Source organism: Rhinichthys klamathensis, unplaced genomic scaffold (assembly GCF_029890125.1).
Source record: "Rhinichthys klamathensis goyatoka isolate OS25496 unplaced genomic scaffold, OSU_Roscu_1.1 h1tg000289l_1, whole genome shotgun sequence".
NCBI lineage: Eukaryota > Metazoa > Chordata > Actinopteri > Cypriniformes > Leuciscidae > Rhinichthys > Rhinichthys klamathensis.
In genome coordinates, this window is record NW_026606808.1 from 2113848 (window position 1) to 2138225 (window position 24378).

At 40.2% G+C, this 24378-nt stretch overlaps 1 protein-coding gene and 1 long non-coding RNA gene across 2 annotated transcripts; both read right to left on the reverse strand.

Annotated features, from left to right (window-relative positions):
- Nucleotides 1-216: 216 nt before the first annotated feature.
- On the reverse strand, nt 217-11569 carry LOC130103519 (adhesion G-protein coupled receptor G7-like). Its single transcript, XM_056269762.1, has 9 exons — nt 11416-11569; nt 11158-11315; nt 10895-11059; nt 10418-10530; nt 8991-9322; nt 4255-4336; nt 811-969; nt 557-716; nt 217-460 (listed from the first exon to the last, which is right to left on the reverse strand). The coding sequence occupies exons 1-9, from the start codon at nt 11540-11542 to the stop codon at nt 284-286; spliced, it is 1473 nt and encodes a 490-aa protein (XP_056125737.1). The 5' UTR covers nt 11543-11569; the 3' UTR covers nt 217-283.
- A 2046-nt stretch (nt 11570-13615) lies between these two features.
- LOC130103520 (uncharacterized) lies at nt 13616-15896 on the reverse strand. Its single transcript, XR_008809363.1, has 4 exons — nt 15820-15896; nt 15631-15734; nt 15371-15523; nt 13616-13734 (listed from the first exon to the last, which is right to left on the reverse strand). It is a non-coding gene; the product is annotated as an uncharacterized LOC130103520 (long non-coding RNA).
- Nucleotides 15897-24378: the final 8482 nt, after the last annotated feature.

A 24378-nucleotide genomic window follows, 5' to 3' on the forward strand; every position in this document is an offset into this window, starting at 1 on the left:
ATCTGTCAACAGTGATTAGTAAAAAAGAAGCAATGAGCCAAACTTGGTGTGAAGATTGGTGTGTTTACAGTACATTTATATTATTTTACATTAGAGCACATAAACATACACATTAAATTCAGAAAAATTGTGTGTATAAACACACACAAATACATACAAAATTTACACATACACATAAAATTGCCAGTACAAACACCAAGACAAAATATCTGACTTAATTCATTGAAATGAATTAAAGGAAGTCTCAAATAATCATCTTTTGGTTATTACCTTTGATGACCCATCAGGCCAATTCAGATTCAGTGGATTTGTACCTTTCGTTGCTTTCTGGTATCTTATTTTTCCATAAAGAGAAAGTCTTCCTGTGAAAGCCTATGTTTGACGCACACAGACTGGTCAGAAATGCTGGGTGTGAGTTTAAAAATGGCCTCAGAGTGAATAAAATTAATATTTGAACACCCTTTGGAAAATGGAAAGAAAAACAGAAGCATTGCTGATTTCATTTATAATCCATTATAAGATTTTGTGCATTTTTGTGCAATGTGCATGAACACACCTGTGTTGTGTTTAAGAGACAGAAAACCACACTCAGAATAAATTTGAGATTTGTTTCATGGGTGATGATCAAAATGTAGCCGGTGACCCAGGACAGGCCGAGCATCACTGCCAGAGAGAAACTACTCAAAACCTTCTTCTTTAGAGGAGTTTTCCGTGAACTAAACAGCAACAGTGTTATTGGTTAAATATATTCTCATAAATGCCTTTTGGTTGATAACTGATAGTGCTTTTCTGGTCCCAAAGTAAACATACCTGTTTAAGTTAGGGTTGGTCCTGCATATGTTGTGAGAGAAGTACATCAGTATTGCCATGTTTGAGAGCAGCATGAGCATTAATGGGAGCAAGAATCCCCAAAACATAGGTTTTCCCATACTAAACTTCTGTTTGTGGTCCAGTGAAGCCAGCCAGCAACTGCATCAAAGAAGAGTGACAACTGAACTATTACAATCCAGAGAGAACAATGTAAAAACACATAAATAAAGTAAAAAATAAACATTTAAAGGGTTAGTTCCCCCAAAAATGAAAATAATTTACTCAACCTCATATCGTTCCAAACCCATAACCCCTTATTTACACTGCACGCGTCTGTGGCACGTTACGGCTCCGAGGTTTTGTTCAGTCCTCCACGCGGTGCCAACTCACACCAGGAGCATTTCAGAAGATATAACGTTATTATACTGATGTATAAATCTCCCGCTTAAAATTTTTGAAAACTCCGCCTACTTTGCTCTGGCATAGCGCAGCGCATATCACGTTGTATCTGAAGAGCAATGCTGAACCCAGCGGCCAGCGACACGCATTCCGCGTCCTGTGTGAAAGGCCCATAATGCGCCGCATACATGTGCAGTGTAAATAAGGGGTTAGTCTTAGGTTAATCTTCGAAACACAAATGATGATATTTTACTGAAATCTGTGAGCTTTCTGTCCCTCCTTTGACAGTTACACAACTACCACTTTTACGCTTCAAAAAGTTCATAAAGAGATCATGAAACTAATCCACATGAATTGAGCGATTTAGTCCAAATTTCCTGAAGAGACTCGACCGCTTTATATGATGAACATATAGAATTTAAGCTTTTATTCACATTAACAAACATTCATCAAAGCACGTATCAGTTATGTATGCAAGCTCAAGCTTGCTTGCAGGCAGCACGTTTGACCTTTAGCGAGAACCAATGAGGTTCATTCTCGTGTTACGCAGCACGTTTGACCTTTAGCGAGAACCAATGAGGTTCATTCTCGTGTTACGCAGCACGTTTGACCTTTAGCGAGAACCAATGAGGTTCATTCTCGTGTTACGCAGCACGTTTGACCTTTAGCGAGAACCAATGAGTTTCATTCTTGTGTTACGCAGCACGTTTGAGCTTCTGCAAGAACCAATGAGGTTCATTCTCGTGTGTTACGCACAGTGTTGGGAACGTTACTTTAAAAAAGTAATTAGTTATAGTTACTCACTACTTGTTCCAAAAAGTAACTGAGTTAGTAACTGAATTACTCTATAATAAAAGTAACTCGTTACCAGGGAAAGTAACTATTTGCGTTACTGTTAAAAAAAAGTTGCTATATGTCAAAGAATTTGGATTTTTTTTTAGCAGTTTTCACAAGTCAGTTGAAATGAGTAGAACAGACAGGTGTTTGTACGTAACTTTCGATATTTATTGCACGTCGACAGACAGCAAAAGGTTTATCCTGCACCTCAAGTATTATCTTTGTAAGAAAAGTAAACAGTTACACCATATAAAGTGCATTTAACTCTAGAGAATTAAATCAAACTCTCTCAACCTGAGACAACTGGTCAAGTTAACAACCTGTACTTCCAAGTGTTTTGTTCATTTGTGTTTGTGTGCATTTTATTTTGTGATTTCACCGGAATGAATATAGAGTCTCCGCAACGGCGATAGATTGAAGCGCGCGTCCAAGTGAAGACTGCGCGCGCCGCGAGCCACAAGAGAACAACTGTATCCATGACACTGATCGCAGCAGCACGAGCGCTCAGCTGGATCTCAAAAACAACAGATATAAGCGCTAGATCTCTTATTTAATAGCGAACTAAATGAATGCTCTGCTAGTTAACTGGATATGTTTTATTTATTTGTATTAGGTATCCGTTCTATGACATTAGTATATTTTTTACTAACCGTATATTTACGTATATTGCGTCGTTGTACCCAGCACTTCTGAAAGTGCACTTCCGAATGCGTCTCTGTCCCCCACACATTTAAAACCAAACTGACGCCCATGAATCAACGCATAGTAACGCACCGCATTTAACGTCCAGTAACGTTAACGGCGTTGTAACGACGGAAAAAGTAATTAGTTAGATTACCCCGTTACTGAAAAAATAACGTCGTTACCTAACGCCGTTCTTTTAAACGGCGTTATTCCAAACACGGGTTACGCAGCACGTTTAAGCTTCCTCAAGAACCAACGAGGTTCATTCCCGTGTTATGCAGCACGTTTGAGCTTCAGCAAGAACCAATGAGGTTCATTCTCGTGTATTATGCAGCATGTTTGAGCTTTACCAAGAGCGTCTAGGTTACTAATGTAACCCCCATTCCCTGAAGGAGGGAGATGTTACGGCAGGTGACTGACAAATTTGGATGTCGCCTGAGAACACAATCACCTTTGAGTGTAAACAAAACAAGCCAATGGACATTGACGAGTGAGATTTGCATTGCATGGGGCGACGAAAGCACAGGGCTTAACACAGAGAGAGTCAACCACTGCTGCAACCACTGGAAAGACACGGGCTCACCAACAGGGAAGCAATGCCGTGGAAGATTACACATGTGGGATCACCTGTAGTGGAATCACAACACATGGGTACCTAGTCAAGCACAGGGGCTGCCCTTCTGGGCATACACACAAATACTAGACATAGCGCCAGACACCTCTGCCGTGTCACTCAGCCCGCAGCTCTACAAATGTCTGACAGCAAGGCACACAGTGGAGGCAGGAGGAGGCAACACTCCGAGTGGAGTGAGCTCTCACCCCAAGGGGGCACGGCCGGTCATGAGCCTGATATGTCAAGGCTAGGCATCCACAATCAAGTGAGCCAAACTCACAGTGACATTCGTCGCACGTAGGGTGAGGTCCGTCGCTGTGCGTAGTTCCTGCATAAACTGTGTGCCTCCGGGGAAGAAAGGCACTGGAGTGGGACGCTGCTGTTCAGCATGCCCCACCCCAAGATACCAATCATCCAGTCTTGAGCGTTTGGGACACAGTGGAGGATTTCACTCGAGCCTGACGCTCTCAGCGACGCAGGCAAGGATGCTTGAGCTTCTGTTTATGTTCGCTGAACAATGTTCATATGTGAATAAAAGCCTAAATTCAATCGGTTCATCGGTTCAAATTGTCTTTATTTGTGTTTTGAAGATGAACGAAAGTCTTGCGGGTTTGGTACGATGTGAGGGTGAGTAAATGATGACAGAATTTTCCTTTTTGGGTACACTATCCTAAGGGCTGTTTTCACAGGCAGGGCTTAGATAAAGCAAGGGTTAGATCTTAAACAAGGGCATTTAAGTAGCTCTTTTAAAGGTGCCTTAAAAAAAAACATTAGTGTGCATCTTTAGATAAAACAGTGGCACTAACAAAAACAGCTCAAACAGTCTGGGACTAGGCTTAAGCCTTGTCTGTGAGTCTGGGTATAAAAGTGATAAAGTTGATTTTTTAAAAATGGAAATATTTGTTACTTACAACTCTTCTTGTCGATAACCTAAAGGCTCTTTCACACTGTAGGTGGAACCCAATGAGATGCCAACAATAACAGCAGGTAGAACTAAACAGAAAACGATTTATTGACATTTAATGACATTATATATTGGATATATTATTTCATATTTAGGGTTTAGTCTTTTGTTTGATTTTGCTGTTAATACCCAGGATGCAGGGGTGGGTGAAATAAGAAAATACTATTTACCAATATTCTTAAAAATGTTGGTTGATAACATACACAAGTATACACCTTTCTTTCTTTCTTTTTTGGAAAAGTGATTAAAAATACTGAAAAACGTTTTAATTAAAATACAGTCATGTACACTGCAATAAAGCTGGTTGATCAATATAACTAAACAATTATTTGATTCATCTTTTCTGAAATATTGAAGCCAAAAATTATCCTTAATTTTGTATCCATTGTCAACGCAGTGCAGCAGCTGCAGACCTTGAGCGGGCCAGATAGCGAGCTCATTGGTTGCTCTGCGGCAACTTCTGCAGCCTATGGACGAACTGAATGAACTCGCGTCCAATGAGAGGCGCTCGCGCCTTCATCGCGTCACAGCCCGCCAAACTGGGCGTGGCTAGAGTGTATATAAGCGAGGTTCGTAGGCTGCTTCCCTGATTTTCATCTCTTCAGTGAAGCTCTTCGCATCTGATCCACAGAAGCCGCGTCGCCGTCTGAGGGGCATTTTAGCGAGCTTGAACAGCGCTTGAAGAAGCCGGCCGTCTTCGCCACCTTCAGCCATCCGGCAAGCTACGCCATCCGGTGACGTATCCTTTTTAGAGCTAAGCTAGTTCCTCAGCGAACTTCACAAAAGAGTACAAGCGTCTTTGTAAAGATGCCTCGCACCACCTGCGGCTCATGCCGCATCCCTCTCAGCGCCGGAGACCGCCACCTCATCTGCGCTCTCTGCCTGGGACTGGAGCACGCAGAGCTCGCTCTCGCTGACGGCGGATGCGACCTCTGCGAGGAGCTTCCAATGTCGACCCTGCGGGCTCGACTCGAAGCGTTCAAAGCCGCCTTTCGTCTCGCCGCGCGAGAAGAAGCGCCGCTCCCAAAGGCCGCCGGAACCGGTGCTGGTAGCGACTGCTGCCATCTCGGATGACGAGGCGGAGGTAAAGGACTGCTGTTCCGTCATGGCTTTGGACAGCTAGGAGTGGTCAGGCTCCCTCGCCTCCTCCTCGGACGCTTCTCATTGGACGCAAGTTCATTCAGTTCGTCTATAGGCTGCAGCAGTTGTCACAGAGCAACCAATAAGCTCGCTAGCTAGCCCGCTCAAGGTCTGCACCTGCTGCACTGCGTTGACAATGGATACAAAATTAAGGATAATTTTTGGCTTCAATATTTTTTAGAAAAGATGAATCTTTACGCTAGCTCTAAGCTAGCTTATGCAATACTCGTTCCCTCATCTAGAGAGAACCGAGGTTACGTTAGGTAACCGATTCGTTTTATAATATCTTCTCGCCAAGTCATGTTTTTTTTCCATGGTTACTCTAGATAATGCTTAAAGGAGTAGTTCACTTTAAAATGAAAATGACCCCATGATTTACTCAACCTCAAGTCATCTTAGGTGTACATCTTTCATTTGAATGCAATCGGAGTTAATAAATACCCTGACGCTTCCGAGCTTTATAATGGCAGTGGATTGCAACCATCAGTTTGAAGCTCAAAAAAGTGCATCCTAAGTTTCTTAAAGGCCTCTGAAGCAAAGCGATTACTTTGTGTAAGAAAACATTCATATTTAACACGTTCCAGAGTAAAATTCTAGCTTCCAGCCAAACGCAGTCTACTTGCGTCTGAAGCACAACTTACGCAACTTATGACGACGGAAGTAGCGTAGTGCGTCATGGCGTAGCGTAGATATCTGCAGTATGTCTCATTACTTGCATAAGTTCCGCTTTAGACTTAAGTCGAATCCATATGTTCGTTTGGTTGGTAGCTTTTTTTGAGCTTCAAACTGATGGTTGCATTCCACTGCCATAATAAAAGCTTGGAAGCGTCAGGGTGCTTACTAATATAACTCTGATTGTATTCTGTAAGAAGAAAGTCATATACACTTAGAATGGCTTGAGGGTGAGTAAATCATGGGGTAATTTTCATTTTAAAGTGAACTACTCCTTTAATAATAACTGAGGTACTTCCCTCACCGTTAACGCTTCTTCATGCTGGTAAGAAAACGTCACAGTGACAGGGTCAATTCCACACAATCATACAGTGCTTTAGATGATTAACGTTTAAAAACCTTAAAAGGATAGTTCACCCTAAAATGAACAAAAAAGTCTTAATTTACTCACCCTGGTGTTGTTCTAATGCCACATGCCCTTCTTTCTTCTTCGGACCATAAGGGGAGAATTAAAAAAAAAATCCTGCTTGCACTCATCTATATAATGGCAGTGAATAGCGACCAGCATCTAGCTTTTAAAAATATCCAAAACTATCACAGAATGATCCCACGCAATACGTGTCTTATATTCCATATACGTACTGGGGGTATATGATAGTGTTTGGTAAATGTATTTTTTTAATGAAAATCCTGACCTGGCAGTTAGTCTTCCCTGCATGGCTGCACAATGTGTGCATTCTATTAGTGCCGCAGTTCACTCCATCTTGCCAGAAAAAGCACAAATGTTGTGAGAAATCAAGATTAACAAAAACGCAACATGAAATGTCTAAAAATTCCCCCCAATAAAGTATCTGTGTGCTTTTTTTAACCGAGTTAAATATCTCCAGGAAGACTCACAACTCACGCACGTCGCCCAGTAGTGCGCAGAAGAGCAATGGCCAAGGTCAGGATTTTCTATAAATAATACATTAAGTTTCTTTTTCTTTTTTTTTTCTTTTTTTTTTAAACCCTATAGTATACTCTCAGAATACTTGGGATATAGGGCATAAGTCGCATGGGATCATTCTGTGATACTTTTGCATATTTTTTTTAAAAGCTTGATGCTGGTTGCTATTCACTGCCATTGTATGGACGAGCACGAGCAGGACATTTTGTTTTTAATTCTCCTTTTGTGATCCCAAAAAGAATGAAGGGCATCAGCATTGGAACAACAGTTGATACATTTACGCAGGGCTGGACTGGCCATCGGGCATACCGGGCATTTGCCCGGTGGGCCGACGTGCTTTGTGGGCCGATACATCTCATACTTAATTTTTTTTTTTTTTTTTACGGCCCATAAAACTCGTACATCGGCGGCCCATTGCGTTTAGTTTTGTTTAATTGCCGGCTCTGGGATCTTTGTGCCGGTGTAATGCATTGGACAAAAAAGTCAGCGTAGGTTTTTCTTTTTCTCACAGACCGGCGCATGATGAAACGCGTAGATCAGCGGTCCATTGGTTATTTTCTTGATTGACACTGGGCTGGTCCAATCACATCTTTAAACTCCTCCCCCTTTGAGCTCTGAGTGAGCGAGCAGTGTCAGTGTGTATCTGTCAAAATAGTCAGAGCGATGGAGAAGAAATGCAAGGAATGTGCAGAGAAATAGCGTGAAAAAGAAACTTCAAAGGCCCTTCAAGTGTCTGATGAGGAGGATAGTGAGGAGGATAAGGAGAGAGATGAGTGAGTGCAGAGAACTGTGGTAAGCAGAACTAGGCTACTGTCACAACACTTATGGTGTGTTCACACACCGAACGCGAATAGAGCGTCAAATACGCGTCTATCGCGTTTAGTTAGACGCTTGAACATTCGCTCGAGTTCAAATTTTTCAACTAGCGCGGAGGACATTCGCGGCAAACGCTTCGCCCAATTCGCGTCATTCGCATGATGAATGATGCGTCTATTCGCGTCGTTGCATTGACTTTGTATGTAATCTACTCGCCCAAATTAGTAAATTCGTGTTCGGTGTGAACACACCATTAGGCTATGTAGGAACCCACTACCCAGTTACGCATTTATACATCTGCATATTTGACGATTATGCATTTTATTAGAATTGTAATGAGACAATAATGAGACGAGTTTGTAAACCATATTTTTCTTCAAAATAAAAGCTCGATGCCGTTTCCGTCAAAATAAAAGATCATGTGCTTATCTCTGTATAGAAATTAGTACGAAACTAATTATAAAAAAAGTTGCTTTTATTTTTCAGTGCATTTGTTTTACAACATATGGCTATTACTGCCATGGGATTAATATTATAACTATTATTGTAGTGTAATGTAGACAGACACTATCACAACTAAAAGAGTTTTGAGTTTTTCTTTGTTCAATTTGCACACTGGATATGGGTTGGAGCTCTTTATTTTTAACTCTCAAAGTGCACCAGATTGATGAATTTAACATTAAAAAGCACAACATTTTCTTACAGGGGAGCATGCCCCCGAACCCCCCTAGAGGGACAGAGGTGCACTCACCACAGATTTCACAAAAACCTGTGGGAAAAACCGGTATTGCTATCCCAGCTTATAGCTTTCTTTAGAATTCATCACTGTGGAGTATAGTTCAACTTAGTAGAAATTTCATCGGTTAACTCTTACTCACTCCTATTCACTTATGGCGTTAGTGGTTTTAATAGGAGTTGGTATACATATTCAAGGGCGTGCAAAGTTCGGTTGCGTTATATAGTGGGCCAGTCTGGGCCAAAATGCCCGGGCCGATTTTTTGTCCCAGTCCAGCCCTGCATTTACGCATATATCGTTTTAACCCATACTGTAAACCAAGACGTTAGTCATAAACTATACAATACATTAGTGTTTTGTTCAAGTCCCCTACCCCATCCAATAGCCAGGGAGACCTTTGGAAACCATGGAGGTGTTCCAGACACTCCATTTTTGAAGAGGAGGAACACATTAATGCCGTACAGAGTGTTCCAGGTGAACGTGGCCAACAGGAAGTACTGAAGCAGAGCTGTAAATGCTGTACAGGGACCCTCATCTGGGTACTTGTGATGGTCTGACTCGGGAACTATGTTCTGACCAGACAACTTTGCCACACTCAGATGTTGGACAGGGTTGTTTATGCCGAAGATGAAGAGAAGGTAGAAAACCGTCATGCTCATGCAGATGTTCACAACTAGCAGAGTAGGACTGCCTCCTCTTGACTTCCTGCGGCAAAATGTATGAATATAAGCTATAAAAAGTTTCACCTCTCAAATAGCTGTGGCTATGCTTAACCTCTTAACCTGCATGGCGGGCCCATTTGCCATTGCATGTTTAAAACAATAATATCTTAGTAAAAACCTAAAGTAATATTGCCAAACTATATATCATTTGAAAGCTTAAAATCTCTAGTTTTCATATTTGGTGGCTGTTATCTAAAATATATTACAGAGGAGCAGAAATTTATCAATTTGCAACAAGAATATTTCATATTCATTAGGAGTATTTAGGCCTTTATTTTGAAATAACAATAAACATGAAAAATCATGAAAGATTGGTAGAAACCTCAGTTTGTTTTCATGCCATGAGTTCAAAAGATAACACCAATTCCATTTTATGAGAAAAAAAGGTCTGAAAATGTTTTAAATATAAAGAAAAATGTATGGATTCTCGATTTGTAATGAGGCTGCGAGCTATAACGCTATAACGTAGTCTTTATGCATTTATTAGAGGTTTAATTCAAATCAAATACTGCCAAACCACCCATACTACTTCTGAATAGGATGTCTACTTCATAAATTGTATGAAAATTATGGAAATACATGGTTCAGATCACTCAAAACATATGAAAATGGAGGCGCCCTTATATGGGCAGTAATGGAGTCTGGTGTTCACCTAGTGAAAAAGTTGGGTACTGCGCCCGAATAAAATCTTACTGAAAGCTCATTTTTTGAGATATCAACCTAAAATTTGGAATACAACTTGTTCAGATATTTGACTTTAATTTTCTTGCAGTTTTAGAGTAAAATATATTTTGTAATATATATATCTTATATGAAATATTAATCATTATATTTTTACATTACACAATTTCATAAACTCAAACTTATATAACTTTTTTTCTGTTTCATTTTTTTACAATTTCTAGACTTCTACAATAATCTGGAAAATGTCTTCTTTAAAACAGGACCAGCCATAGGTCTATATTCCAAAGCATTCCTGAATTACAACCATTTAAGTTTGGATAGTGATTTTTATGTCTATGCAAAAAAAAGGGGGGTGCCAGTTAACAGGTTAACAGTGTAAACTATAAGCCTTTACCTGGTTATGATTTGGTACACAGCTGTGACAAACAGACCCAGGACAGACAGAGCGCAGCCGGTGATGCTGATCCAATGCAAGGCTTCAGAATACTGATAGTTGATATCAAATGCCTGCAGAAAATGACACTAAAATTATAGTTGCAATGGACTTTAATTCACAGCATCATAGACTTTACACTCTTAAAAATAAAGGTTCTTTATTGGCATCTTTGGTTCATTGGCATTCCATGGAATGTTTCCATGGTTACAAAAGGTTATATATAGTTGAGAATGGTTCTTATGATTATTAAAAAATGTTCTTTACACTTAGAAAAAAAATGGTTCTTTTAAGAATTGTTCAGTTAAAGGTTATTTGGTGAAGCAAAAATGTATCTTCTACGGCATTGCTCTAAAAACCACCTTTATTTTTTAGAGTGACTGACCCATTTAAGTCAAATATCAATGATATTTACATCCTTTTACAAATATATCTTACCATCAGAATGGCAAAGTTTGCATTTTTAAAAATTTTCGGTTTACAGCTGCATACTACATGTCCTGAGGAGTTCAATATTTTGGAGCAGCCTTCTGGGCTCCAGTCTTTTTTAGCGTAACTCCAAAACACACATGCAAAGTTGTTGAGGGATAGTGTGGAATCGACCTGAAAGTTTAACAATGTATTAATTCATGAACACCATACCTGTGCCGACCTCTGTCAATGTGTTTGATAACGAGGAACATGCTACATATGGAACATACCGATGGTATGACTGCAAACTCAATGTGATCAAATCCAAGATTTTCTTGAAGGTTAGCAGATATTACTCTTCTCTTGGTATCCAGAGAAGGTTGAAAGCTTTTTGACTGAAAGAACTGATCACTATCATAGAGGACAAACCCAACATCTTTATCAAAATCTACAAAAATAAGGGACAAAGTTAATATAGTTAAAATACCACTTTCAACAGATAATTTCATGTGGAATAATCACAAAATACAACAAGGGGGAAAGTAGACCTTTACTGAACATGACATTCATTTGAAAGTCAATGTTATCTTTGGAAATCTCAGCCTGTGTCGTATCCAGTTTTATTCTGTCAGGTAAAAAGGTATCACTCTGCCCTGAAGAAATGAAGATAAACATGACTGTTAGAAGCACGCTAACTGTCCAAACCCTTACAAAAATATTAATATAATTCAAGTTCATTTTACTCAGTATACTTAAAGGTTCTCTAAGCGATCCTGGGTGACATCACTTCTTGTTGACGTTCGAACTATTGTCAAACAAAACGGAGGCTAGCTAGACCCTCCCTCCTCCTCATCCGCACACTAACCCCCCAAACCCCGCCCCCAAACCCTTCTTGTCGGTCATTGGCTGGAACAGTTTGTTATGTTTCGGGGAGCGGGTCGCCGCAGTTTGCTTTTGTTGCTGTTTGTGGAGCCTGGGCTGTCTACAGAGATTGCGTTTCTTTACAGTGTGTTCAGGGGACAGGCAGCCAGTGGATAGTGAGGAGATGTTTGCTGTATGTGACAAAAAATGTTTTGGCCTAAAAAACGCGTGACATCGCTTAGAGCACCTTTAAGTAAATACTTAAAGTATATTATTACTTTACGTATAAGTATACTAATATCAATATACTAGTAGTATAATTGTAAGTGTACTATTTCAAAACCACTTGGGACTGAATTGGCCCACTTTTCAGTGGATAAAAGTATATTTTTAAGTGTAACAGTACTAAACTTAGTTTACAACTACATTTTTCATTTGTACTGCAACTAATCTACAAGTATACTGATGGTTCCCTCTCTGAAGTTGTGTTGAAATACAGATACTAGGGGTCACTCTTGGGAGCCCCGAATACCTCTGATGTATTCAGAAAAGGCCAATGAAATTGGCGTGTGGAACCAGAGCAAACATCAGTGGTCTCTCTCAGCGTTTGCTCAGATAGGTGTAGGGAGTTCCCCTGTGTGCATCAGCGGCGTTCTGAAAGAGGCAATTTCCTTAATAAAGGAGTGAATTCCTCTAAAAGAGCTGCATGGCAGATCGCCTCTTTTTAAAGATGCCGTTACGTCTGTGTCCTGCTGGGTGCAGATGATTTCTCTCTCTCTCGGACGGCCACGAGTGCTGTTTTCACTGTATGGGCCGCGCTCATGATGAAATGGCGTTCATGGATGGGTCATGCGCTCACTACGAGAGTATGCCCATGGGAACGTTGCGGCCGCAACTCTCGTACTTCTTCAAGAGGCCAAGAGTCTCCTGAGCTGCTTTCTGTCTTGATCCTTCTACCTCCAGGTACGAGGCTTTGGCGGCAGGTGCTCAGGACGATCTGGAAGTTACAATGGGAGAGCTTCTGCCGGGATAATCCAGGCCTCCTGTTCCTCAGCACACTCGTATCCCCCGGTTTGGCTGCTCATCCACGGGTGAGTTTAATTTCTTAATCTGGGCTCATGAGGAAGATGAGTTATCAATCACAGAAGACGGTCTTATGGAGTGGATTCCTCTGCTCTGTTCCAAACACTCGTGGATGGTTGATTGGTTCCTGGGAGCCCCTCTGCCATGAGAGAATGGCCGTGAGAGAAAAGAGCAAGCTGATGCAGAGCATCTCATTTCTCCGTGTGAAATATTCCACATTTTTGACCAGCAGTGGACATACATAAAAAAGACTGCTTCATGACCATCATATTGCCTCATTTTATTTTAGATTTGACTCTTCCTCTTTTGCTGCATTCACACCATGTCGCAACATGTGGCGTTCTACTCAGAGCTGTCCTTGTACTCGTAATTATGCATCTCTATGGTAACACTATCAACGCCTAAATGAATCTGCAGTGGACTGGTGGTACAAGTTGGAGCCTTGTAGAACTGTAATTGCGAGTTCTACAAGGTCATGTACACTTTTTACAATTTGGAATCTTGTCATTTTGACATGCTTTGAATCCACTTTTTTCTTGAGAGTTCTGTTGTATATTTAAGCTTAAAAATGAGCACAAACTTGCCTTTAAAAGAGGTTAATTGCACTTGTCGGATTGGAGTTTTCTCCTTCAGTGACAGCACTGCCATGTTCGGTTGCACCAGCAATGGATTTGACTTCTCACGCAGAGAGAGATTTTGTAAAGTCTTTGTTAGTCTAAACAAACACAATTAAAAAGTCAGACAGCAGGTCAAAAAGAAAGTGCTTTCGAATTTGGTTGAGATGGTTCTGTATGTAAGTGTCAGTGCATTGAGTGTGAATTGTTTTGTTACTCATTTATTGCATCTTGGTCGACAGAGGAGTACATCCCATGACTTGCGCTCAGGAGCTGACTGACTGTAGCGACTGCTGACACTGCAATTTCCTGAACAATGAAGAAAAAGAGTTTCTCAAAACAACTCTGGTTTGTATAAGCACTGATGAGCCAAAACATTATGACCGGGCGGTCACAGGTGAAGCAAATACCGTTGATCATCTTCTAACACGACCACATATTAAGGTCTGGGTAGATTAGATGGTAAGCAAACAATAACAATCCTTATAATCAACATGTTGAATGCAGGAGAAATGGGCAGGAATAAAGATCTGATCGCATTTGATAAGGTCCAAATTGTTATGGCAAGGCGTTTGGGTCAGAGTATCTCTGAAATGGCAAAGCTTGTGGGTTGCTCCGGGTCAGCAGTGGTGAGAATTTACCAACAGTGGTCCGAGAAGTGATAAACCACAAACTGGCGACAGGGTGTTGGGCACCCAAGGCTGGCTACAATACACAGTTCATCACACTCTGCTGCGTATGGGGCTGCTTAGCTCAAACCACAGTGTCTACGATGACCCCTGTCCACAGTCTAAAGCATCTACAATGGGCACTCGAGCATCGAAACTGGATCTTGGAGCAGTGGAAGAAGGTCGACTGGTCCAATGAGTCCCGTTTTCTTTTACATCACATGGACGGCTGTGCACGTGTGCGCCATTTACTTGGGGAAGGGATGGCACTAGGATGCACAGTGGGAAGTGCATCTCTGTTTTGGCAGCATGCAGAGGACCGACAGCAGATTAGGGAGGTGGTCATAATGTTTTTGCTCATCTGTGTACAGTAGTATTTTAAAAATGTTGCAGACATACTTCTGGTTTTATGAGAGACATGGGTGTGATTTATCTCACTATAAGTGCTGAGTAGAAAAACCTTAGCAAAAGAGTGCAAAAAATTGTGCTTTAATGGTTGATTATGTATAGTGTTCTGTGGTGTACCTGGAGTAGTCAAATTAGTATATCTGTCTATTTCATGTACAGTTTCAGTTACAGTGTCATGTACAGTTTGGAAAATTAGGCACTGACATGCAATGTTTACACTGCGTATGGAAATAACAACATGCAAATTATGAAAAACAAGTTGTGCCGAGTAAAGAGAAACATAAAAAAGACGAGAACATGAGCAAGTACAAATTGTCTTGCTATTGTTACCCTAAAAATGAACATCTAAAAATGGACCCTTTTAATAATAATACAATTAATATATTATAACAAGAAATGTTTCGTCAGCGTCAAATCAGCATTTCAGAATGATTTCTGAAGGATCATGTGACACTGAAGACCGAAGGTAATGATGCTGAAAATTCAGCTTTGATCACAGGAATAAATAATCAGTTCTTTTAATTTGTAATAATATTTTGCAATATTTTACATGAAATAAATGCAGTCTTGGTGAGCGTAAGAAACTTCTTACAAAAACATAAAAAAGGTAATGTTTCCAAACAGGTACTGCAATCGCTCGGACTGGGCAAATGTCTATTGTCCATTCATGTGTGAACTGTTTGTTTATTTTTGTTTGGTTATTGTGAAGCGTCCTTGAGCTTGGGAAAGGCGCTATATAAATTAAACTTATTATTATTATTATATTACTGTACAAACACACACACACAGTTTAAATGGAGAAAATCTGGAAATGTCCCTCATGACAGGAGACTTTACATTTTTAAATCTGTTTAAGGCTTAATAAGTACCGTGCTTTGTTCACTTTCATCACGGGAGAGCAGAATGTTGGCTATATTAACAGCATTTGTGATGTTGTGGGCTGTTAGCCGTTCCGGTATGGATGTGAGGATCTGGGTACTGGAGGCTAATAAGAGGACATCGGCTTGAGTAGCTCCAGTAAGCTTCATTAAAAAATAAAAAATAAATATTGTAAAATCATGCAATCTTTTCTGTTTTCATCTGAGGAAAATGTACTATATATTACAATCATTGGACATTGATTACTTACATTACTGTTAATGTTGTCCAGGGTCAAACCACAATCTAGAGTGTTTGGAGGATCAAATAAGCGAGTAGATTTACTACAGAGAGCTGAAGCTTTGGGGATTCCAGCTGAAAAACATTCATGTTAAATGAAGAGATATTTAAAGTAGAGAGTATATTGTAAATACTGAAAGATAGTAAATGACTGAAATACCATTTGGTGTATGTGGTGGACATCGCTCAACTGAGGAAGCAAACTGGCCTAAGAACGTTTTTGGAAAGGTGAATTTAGTTTGTGTGGGGTTTTGTTCAGGGCAGAAATTAGCTGTAAATAAAAGAGAAGTCAGTCAGTAACCTTGACAACAAGCAAGATTATTCAGACTACATACGTGATATTTTCAATGGGTTTTACAGATGTTGCAGGTAGTTCCAGTCCAATCGTCTAGGCAGAGGCAGATCCCATTTTGTAAGGTGCCCTTGTTTTCACACACCAGACTGGGTTTGGTCACTGTTGTGCTCGGGGGTGCAGTAGTGGTGGATCTCTGGGTTATAGTCTGGAGTGTTAAGGTGCTGATTGTTGCATTGGGGTTTGTAGAGTTGTTCTGACACCAAGTCTGTTCAAAAACAGCTGTTTACGGAGACAAAACATTAAACAAAAGGTATCAGTCAGGTTGCTCCTCCTGCAAGTTTTTTTTTTTTTTTTTTTTTTTGGCTGCACACAGCTGATCGGGCTTTGTAATTATCCTATTTCTACCCCTCAGTTTTTCTCTTTCATTGCCAGTGTGTTTTGTCAATTTGACTACACGTTTATTCTAGTTGTCTCGTTTTTGTTTTTTGTTCTTTTGTTTATTCAGCCCGGCTTTCCATTCCAGTGATTCCTGCTTCTTCTGGCTAGTGACTTGCTCTGATGGATTATTTTCTATCTGTTCCTGTCTGCCTTTCAACATGTGTCAAGTCCGCGTGGCAAACTAATTTGATGAAATGAACTACATTTTCTCATGTATTATCTCATTATTTCATCTGACTCCATAAATGAAAAGGTTTTAATGATATCTGGGCATCATTAAATGTGAGCGAATGTTTCACTATTCTTTTGAACTCTTTTCTGAAAATAATGTCAAAGCCAGTTAGAATAAGATCAAATGTTTACAATGTATTATGTCAGGTAAATGTATCATGTCAATTTCATAATAAATTCAAAGATAATCAATACAATAACATCAAATGAGTAAAAGATGTAGGTTAAACCCGACATTAAGAAATAAATGATGCGGAGTGCCGTCATCCACTCTGCATCACAGGCTAATTTTGAGTTACAAAACGTGCTGATTCTCTTGTTGCATTTCTTTATGTAAACAGAAACTTCTTTCACATGGAAACATGTGTTAACAATGGAAATTTGCATTCAGAGGTTACACCTTTTGAGAGCAGGAGACCATCTGGAAGACCCACCCCCTTTATGTACAGGTTATCTCTAAACTCCTAAAAACCTTATTACATTTAGTTTTACTTCTTTGGGAATGAGACCTTTGTACCAGTCGCACTGAGACATTTCGAATGATATCAAACATGTGTAATGTATGATAATTATTCACATTAAAACCATGCAGATTTTGAATGAATTTCAGGTGATCTCAGCACGAGAGAGAGAGAGAGAGAGAGAGAGAGAGAGAGAGAGAGAGAGAGAGAGAGAGAGAGAGAGAGAGAGAGAGAGAGAGAGAGAGAGAGAGAGAGAGAGAGAGAGAGAGAGAGAGAGAGAGAGAGAGAGAGAGAGAGTGGGGGAGAGGGAAAGAGATGAATGATTCTGAGGTGAGACTTGCGTCTCGAATGTTCAATTGTTAATTTCCTTTGTTCTCTCAGAGAGTAGCTCTTTCTTCCAGTTCTTCCAGTTTTTCCAGTCTTACAGTCTGCCTGGGTCTGAACCTCTGCCTGTTCTTATGGACTGTATAAACTGGCTGCCAGTTCGGATTTGGATTTTTCCCTGTTCCTGCTTTTGTGAGCTCAACTGCTCCTCTATTTGCCTCCTGACCTCTTCCTCTGTTATCTAGCCGTCTGTATGGACTTTGATCTTTTGCTAGGACATTGATTGACTGTTATACATTTTTAGTCACATTTCTGCATTTGAGTCCTATTCCTTAAAGGGTTAGTTCACCCAAAAATGAAAAATGGACTATTTTAACGATGTCTTTAATAACTTTTCTGGGCCGGCAGATGCTAAATTACCTAGCAGCCTATGAAGGAGTGAGCCAGCTCTAAGATTTCAGTAAGTTATTAAGTAAGTGAGTAATTACTGACAGAATTTTCATTTTTGGGTACTAACCCTTTAAGATCCCTGACTGTATCAACCTGTGATCACTTGCCTTTAGTCACAGAGCCAAAGTCCCTGTATAAATCTGGCCCAGCTTGCCAACTTATTCCAAGTACCAGCCATTAAGACAGGAAAAATAACTTGAAAAGTTCAACTAACTTGAAAAGCAACCAATCTCAGTTTGTTTTGATTTTAAGTGCCATTTTAGTGGCGGGTTTATCTGAAAGTTGAAAAACCTCATTTAAATGACACCAAATATTAGCAGAACTTTGTAGTCTCAAACAAAACTTTAGTTAAAACATCAAAATTAAGTCAAAAACTATTTGATATGACTTGGATACATTGGGCTATAGCAATAAAAGTAATTTCTATGGGTCAGATCAGAAATAGCTCAATGTAACAACTGCGAATATTCACTTTTTGCACCATATACATGTGATTTGTAGTGATATGTATAGTGCATTAGTCAAATTAGAAGGCTACTTCTATTTCACAAGTATTTGGAAAATTAGGATGTGACATGTAGTGGTTACACAGAACTGTGATATGCAAAACACCAATATGGAAATAAACCCAGAAAACTAGCACACAATCAGGAATTGTGCAAACAGGGTAAAGAAAGAAACTAAAGATGAGAAGTGTCTTGCTGAACAATCAAATAAAGCATCAAACTTAAATAATGATGCATTATTGTTTAAAATATACCCATTATTAATTAATTATAATGAAAATAATGGAGAAATATTGTTTTATTATTGCTATTAATTGTTAATAATAATACGGTCAATACAATCTATGCATTACTATATATATATATATATATATATTTATATATTTATATACATACATGCATATATATATAGTGACATGCAAAAATATAATTATTATGATAAATAAACTAATTAACTTGTATAACAATTCTAACAATTTCAAAAGTGAACCTTACCTGCGGTAAAGATTAAGAGCAGAAAGTAGTCCATTACACACAACAAATATAAAACTAACTACTAATATGAAGTCTTGTTACTGTCTGCTTTATAAAGGGCTGGATCCTTGCTGGAGTGGGAAGTCCATCAGTCAAGGAAATAACCACCCATATCCCAATAATACTTACATTACAGACCGAGCTAAACAATAAAAGTATATTACATATTATGCTGTGTTATTCACACAAGCACAGCACATATATCTTACCCATCTTTTTCAGGGTATCTCCAAAACACGCATGCAAAATTATGGAGGGAAATTGGGATATTGAAACTGAAAGCTCAAGAATCCATTAATTCATCCTATATACTCTTTGTCAACATGTTTAATGCTGAAACTCATGAATGATGTAGAGGAATAAAACAATTAAACATTTTCTACTTTCTACAAGTATGAATGAATCTTTTAGTAATGATTAGCATACCTAACCTTACCTATATCACACCTCAAAAGCAAGATAAAACATGAACACAATAAGGACATTGTACCAAAAAAAAAATGCATGTGGTTAAAGACATGTAGACATGTAATAAAAGGGACCATATTTATAAAAAAAACATATAAAAATAAAATATATATATATATTGTCACAGATCAGCAGGGACGTGCACAGACATTTTGAGGGGCAGGGGCTCAAGTGAAAAAAACGGCACTTCTCATAATTAAACAAAAAAGTATATAGGCTATATATTAACACAACTCTGACTTCCTTTTTAAAAAAATTAATTAAAAAAGTAAATTAATTTTATCTTCCTTAAACTCACGAAATTGTTTCATTTTCAAAAGATGTCTACAAAATAATCAGTTCACACAGAAACCATGGTCTCCTTAGTATTCACTAGGTTTATAGAGCAGCAAAGGAAACCATGCCACAATGTGCATGTTTTCTATGCTACTAGTTTCAATCAAGTATATATTTGATACACCTGATGGTGACATGGACTTAGTTTCATATTTGAGGGAGGACTCAGGACTGTATCATCATCATCAAATAAAACCTTCAAAATCCACATTTAGATGGAGTTTGTTTTAAACCTACTATCCTCTATCTGTTTGCATCTGTAGATTTCTTCTAAATTCACCCATTTAGATTTGTAAATTTCAGGGGGAAAGACTCTTGATGTATGTAAGTCATTAAGGCTGTGGTAGAGTGGCCAAGTCCAGATTCCCGTAAGGCCCTGCAGAGGTTTCTGGGGTTTGCTAACTTATACAGGCGTTTCATTCGCAATTTCAGCAAACTAGCCGCTCCTCTGACTGCCTTGACCTCCCCCAGAACTACGTTCAGGTGGTCCGATACAGCTGAGGCTGTATTCGCCAAACTGAAAGGTCGCTTCGTTTCGGCTCCCATAGCCCTTGATAGCCCCTGATCCCTCACGTCAGTTCGTGGTGGAGGTCGACGCGTCAGAGGTGGGGGTAGGCGCAGTTCTTTCCCAACGCTCTTCCACGGACGACAAGTTTTTTTCCCATCGGTTGTCTCCCGCTGAACGTAACTATGACATTGGTAACAGAGAGTTGTTGGCTGTCAAGCTAGCGTTAGAGGAGTGGCGTCATTGGTTAGAAGGGTCGGGGGTACCTTTTTTCGTCTGGACCGATCACAAGAACTTAGCACTGCCAAAGACTCAACTCCAGGCAGGCTCGGTGGGCTTTTTTTTTTCGGTCGTTTTGATTTTTCTCTATCGTACCGCCGGGGTTCCAAAAACATCAAACCCGACTATTTTTGACCATTCCGAACGCCCGTCCACTCCCGAGTGCATTTTACCAGAGACCCTATTCATTTCCACACTCACATGGGAGATCGAGTCGAAGGTCAAGATGGCCTTAGAAGGGGTAACGCCTCTGCCCGGTAGCCCACCGAATCGATTATTTGTGCCGGAGGAAGTACGGTCTGACGTTATTCGATGGGGGCATTGTTCTAACGTGGCTTGTCATCCAGGGGTTAATCGCACCAGTTTTTTGGTTAAGCAACAATTCTGGTGGCCACTAATGGCTCGCGACATTCGCAGTTTCATCTTGGCTTGCTCGGTTTGTGCCACTGATAAGACTTCCAATCGACCCCCCGAATGGGGTACTCCAACCGCTGTCTGTCCCTTCGAGACCCTGGTCCCACATTGCGCTAGATTTTATCACCGACTTCTCAACCTCCCAGGGCAAGACGGTCATTGTGACCGTAGTGGATCGGTTCTCGAAGGCGGCTCATTTCATTCCCTTGCCCAAATTACCCTCTGCCAATGAGACAGCGGAGACTGTGGTTGACCACGTTTTTTGCTTACATGGCCTCCCGATTGATGTGGTTTCCGACAGGGGTCCCCAATTTGTGTCCAAATTTTGGCGAGAATTTTGTAAATTACTGGGAGCGACTGTCAGTCTGTCCTCTGGGTTTCATCCCCAGAGCAATGGCCAAACCGAGAGAGCCAACCAGGATCTGGAAAGAACCCTAACCCTCCGCCGCGACTCGTAGATGGGGAACCTACATATTCGGTTAATCGCATTCTGAACTCTAGGCGAAGGGGACGCGGATTCCAGTATCTGGTAGACTGGGAAGGTTACGGTCCGGAGGAGAGAAGTTGGGTACCTCCTAGGGACATCCTGGACCACTCCCTTATCGATGATTACAATTGACAGGTAAGGACGTCTGGTAACGCCAGGAGGCGTTTCTAGGAGGGAGGGTACTGTCACGGTTCGTGAATCTACGTGAATGTCCTTTTTGTCTCGTGTTATTGTGTGTGTGTGTGTGTGGCCGTGGTCACTGATCACTACTGCTGATCAGCGGCGCCAGCTGCATTCATCCACGGCGCCAGCTGCATCTGATCAGCGGTGCGTATATAGACTCACTTAGGAGTGTCGCAATATACCGGTGTTGACGATAATCGTGATACTCAAAGCATGAAATATAGACGTCGTGTTAATTTAGAGTGTGGCAATATACCGGTATTGGCGATAACCACGATGTTTAAAATGAATAGGACTGTTATGATAACATGACACGTAAATACTCCAGGGCGAGTACCTGGTTGACCTCTCAGGTGCTGTATTGCACCCGCTGACACCTATCAAACAAGAAGACGCAGCCCGGGCCGCGCAGCTACTCTGAGAAGAATGTCGTCTGAGCGAGAGAGTGAAACACTCTGTCCACACCCGAAAAAAGTAAGCTCGCCTGTATGGGAGTTCTTCGGCTCAAAAGAAAACAGCACTTTAAAGGGGGTCGCACACCGGACGAGAAGCGCAGCGCCACGTCTTTAAAATTCGAACACCTTTTCTCTTCGAGTGTACACACACCGGTTGTGCCATTCGGCGTCTGTCCGCGGCGCCCAGCAACGGCTCTTGTTCAAAATCCTGCCGCGACACAGAGCACCATTTACATAGTTTTATATTAAATTGACATTATATTTGTCTCAAATCATCGTAAATGACTTCACCCTGTGCTGCAATGTACATTTAGTTTTACATTAATTTACAGAAATCAGCTGCTTGAATGAAAATTGCTGATGTTATCGGATTTTCAGGTGATATGGGCGGCAGTGGCTCAGTGGTTCATGTAGGTTGTCTACAAACTGGAAGGTTGGTGGTTCAATCCCCGCTTCCACCTGATCAAGTGTCGAGGTGTCCATGAGCAAGACACCTAACCCCAGCTGCTCCCGACAAGCTGGATGGATGACACCGCTGTCGGTGTATGAATGAGTGAGTGAATGGGTGAATGTGAGGTAATATGTAAAGCGCTTTGGTGGCCATTGGGTCTGTGAAAGCGCTATATAAATGCAGTCCATTTACCATATTCTCAATTCATTCAGTTAATGGATGCTCTGAGGTAAAGTGTTCAGACTCAGCAACTATTGTACTTAATTGTATAGTACAACAATCATAACATAGTACAGGACATTATCTTAATTTCATAATGTCCTTAAACATAAGAATACTGCTGGCCATAAACTGAGAAAGTGCGTCCGGTGTGCGATACCTCGAGTTGTCCTACACGCCGTCACGGCGCTGCAAAATGTGTAGCCACCAACCTTTTTACCCATCTCCGTGTCCATCACCCTGCGGATTACGCAATTTTACAGAGAATACATTGCGATTATTTTACTAGTCATGGAATGGGAAACGTGACATTAACCTGTTAACAGGGGGTTTCTGTATTCATACATTTAATAAAGGGTGATTATTAAGAACCATCTTATTTTTGTATTTGTATTTGCACTTGATTTTTTTGTTTGTACCCTTATGTTTGTTGGGTAAAAAAGAAAAACTATATAAACAAAGTAAAAATTTATTTGACTGATAACTACCCCCCATAACATCGGCCATGGTCCCATGGTAGTGTCAATACTAAGATATGCTCATATTAAAAAAGTCTTGCTGCTGTTGGAACAAAGTAGGGGTTGTCCATGATGTTCAGTAGCTTAGCCAACATCCTCCTCTCACCCACCTGCTCCACTGAGTCCAGAAGACAGTCCACGATAGAGCTGGCCCTCCTAATCATTTTTTTTTTCGAGCCTTTTCTCATCCCTTTCTGATTTCAGCAGACCACAGCATAAATAATTACTAATGCAACTGTCGTATCATAAAAAAGTTTTTAAGTAGAGTCCTACATACCCCAAAGGACTTCAGTCTCCTCAGCAAATGTAGGCGATTTTGGCCCTTCCTATACAGAGCACTGTTGTCTAACCCGCCCATTGTATTGTTTAAATTGTTTTATGATGCGTATTTCTAGACACCTTTAACCTTATTTTGATTATTCTCAGGTTAGGTAAAGTGAGTCAAATCTGTCCTAAATCGTAAGCATTTTAATTTTCATACTCACAATCCAAAGGTCAGAAGACTTCTCTGTGGTCTGTTCAGCTCACTTTTGTAGAAATCAAAGACTTTTTGCAGGCAAGCTTTCTTAGTTTCAATTAAATATAGTTTTGTTATTTACATGTTAACTAATTTACCTATAAAGTACTAATATATATTAAAAAAACAAGACAAAACAACATCAAAAGTAAATAGTTTACAAGCATTGTCTGTCAGTTGCTTCAATGGCATGGCATCTAACAGCGGACACCTAAGAATCAGTGTCTGCCTTCATCTTCTCCTTTAAGCCTTTTATAGACCATCAGAATTCTTGAGGTTGTCATCTTTGGAAATCCCCTCATAATTCATTAGTCTTTATCCAATCCGAAAGTCTTGAACTGTCATAAGTTCTGGACATTCCTTTCGGACCTGTCTATAAAGCCTTTGGTCTCTTCGTCCTCCTTCTTCTGACTTTTTCTTCTTTGTTGCATTCTGTGCCTCGTCTGCAACACATCCGACGGTAACGTTTGCATTTTTCTTCTTTCTTTAGCAAAGCTCTTTCTAATACATGTTTTGTTCTTATGCTTTTTAATAAATGCTTAAAACATAAAGTGTGGTATGTTTTTCTTTATAAACCACTTTCTCAATGAACCATTTTACAATAACAATTGCAGTAATTTCTTCATAAACCACTTTCTTAATAAACAA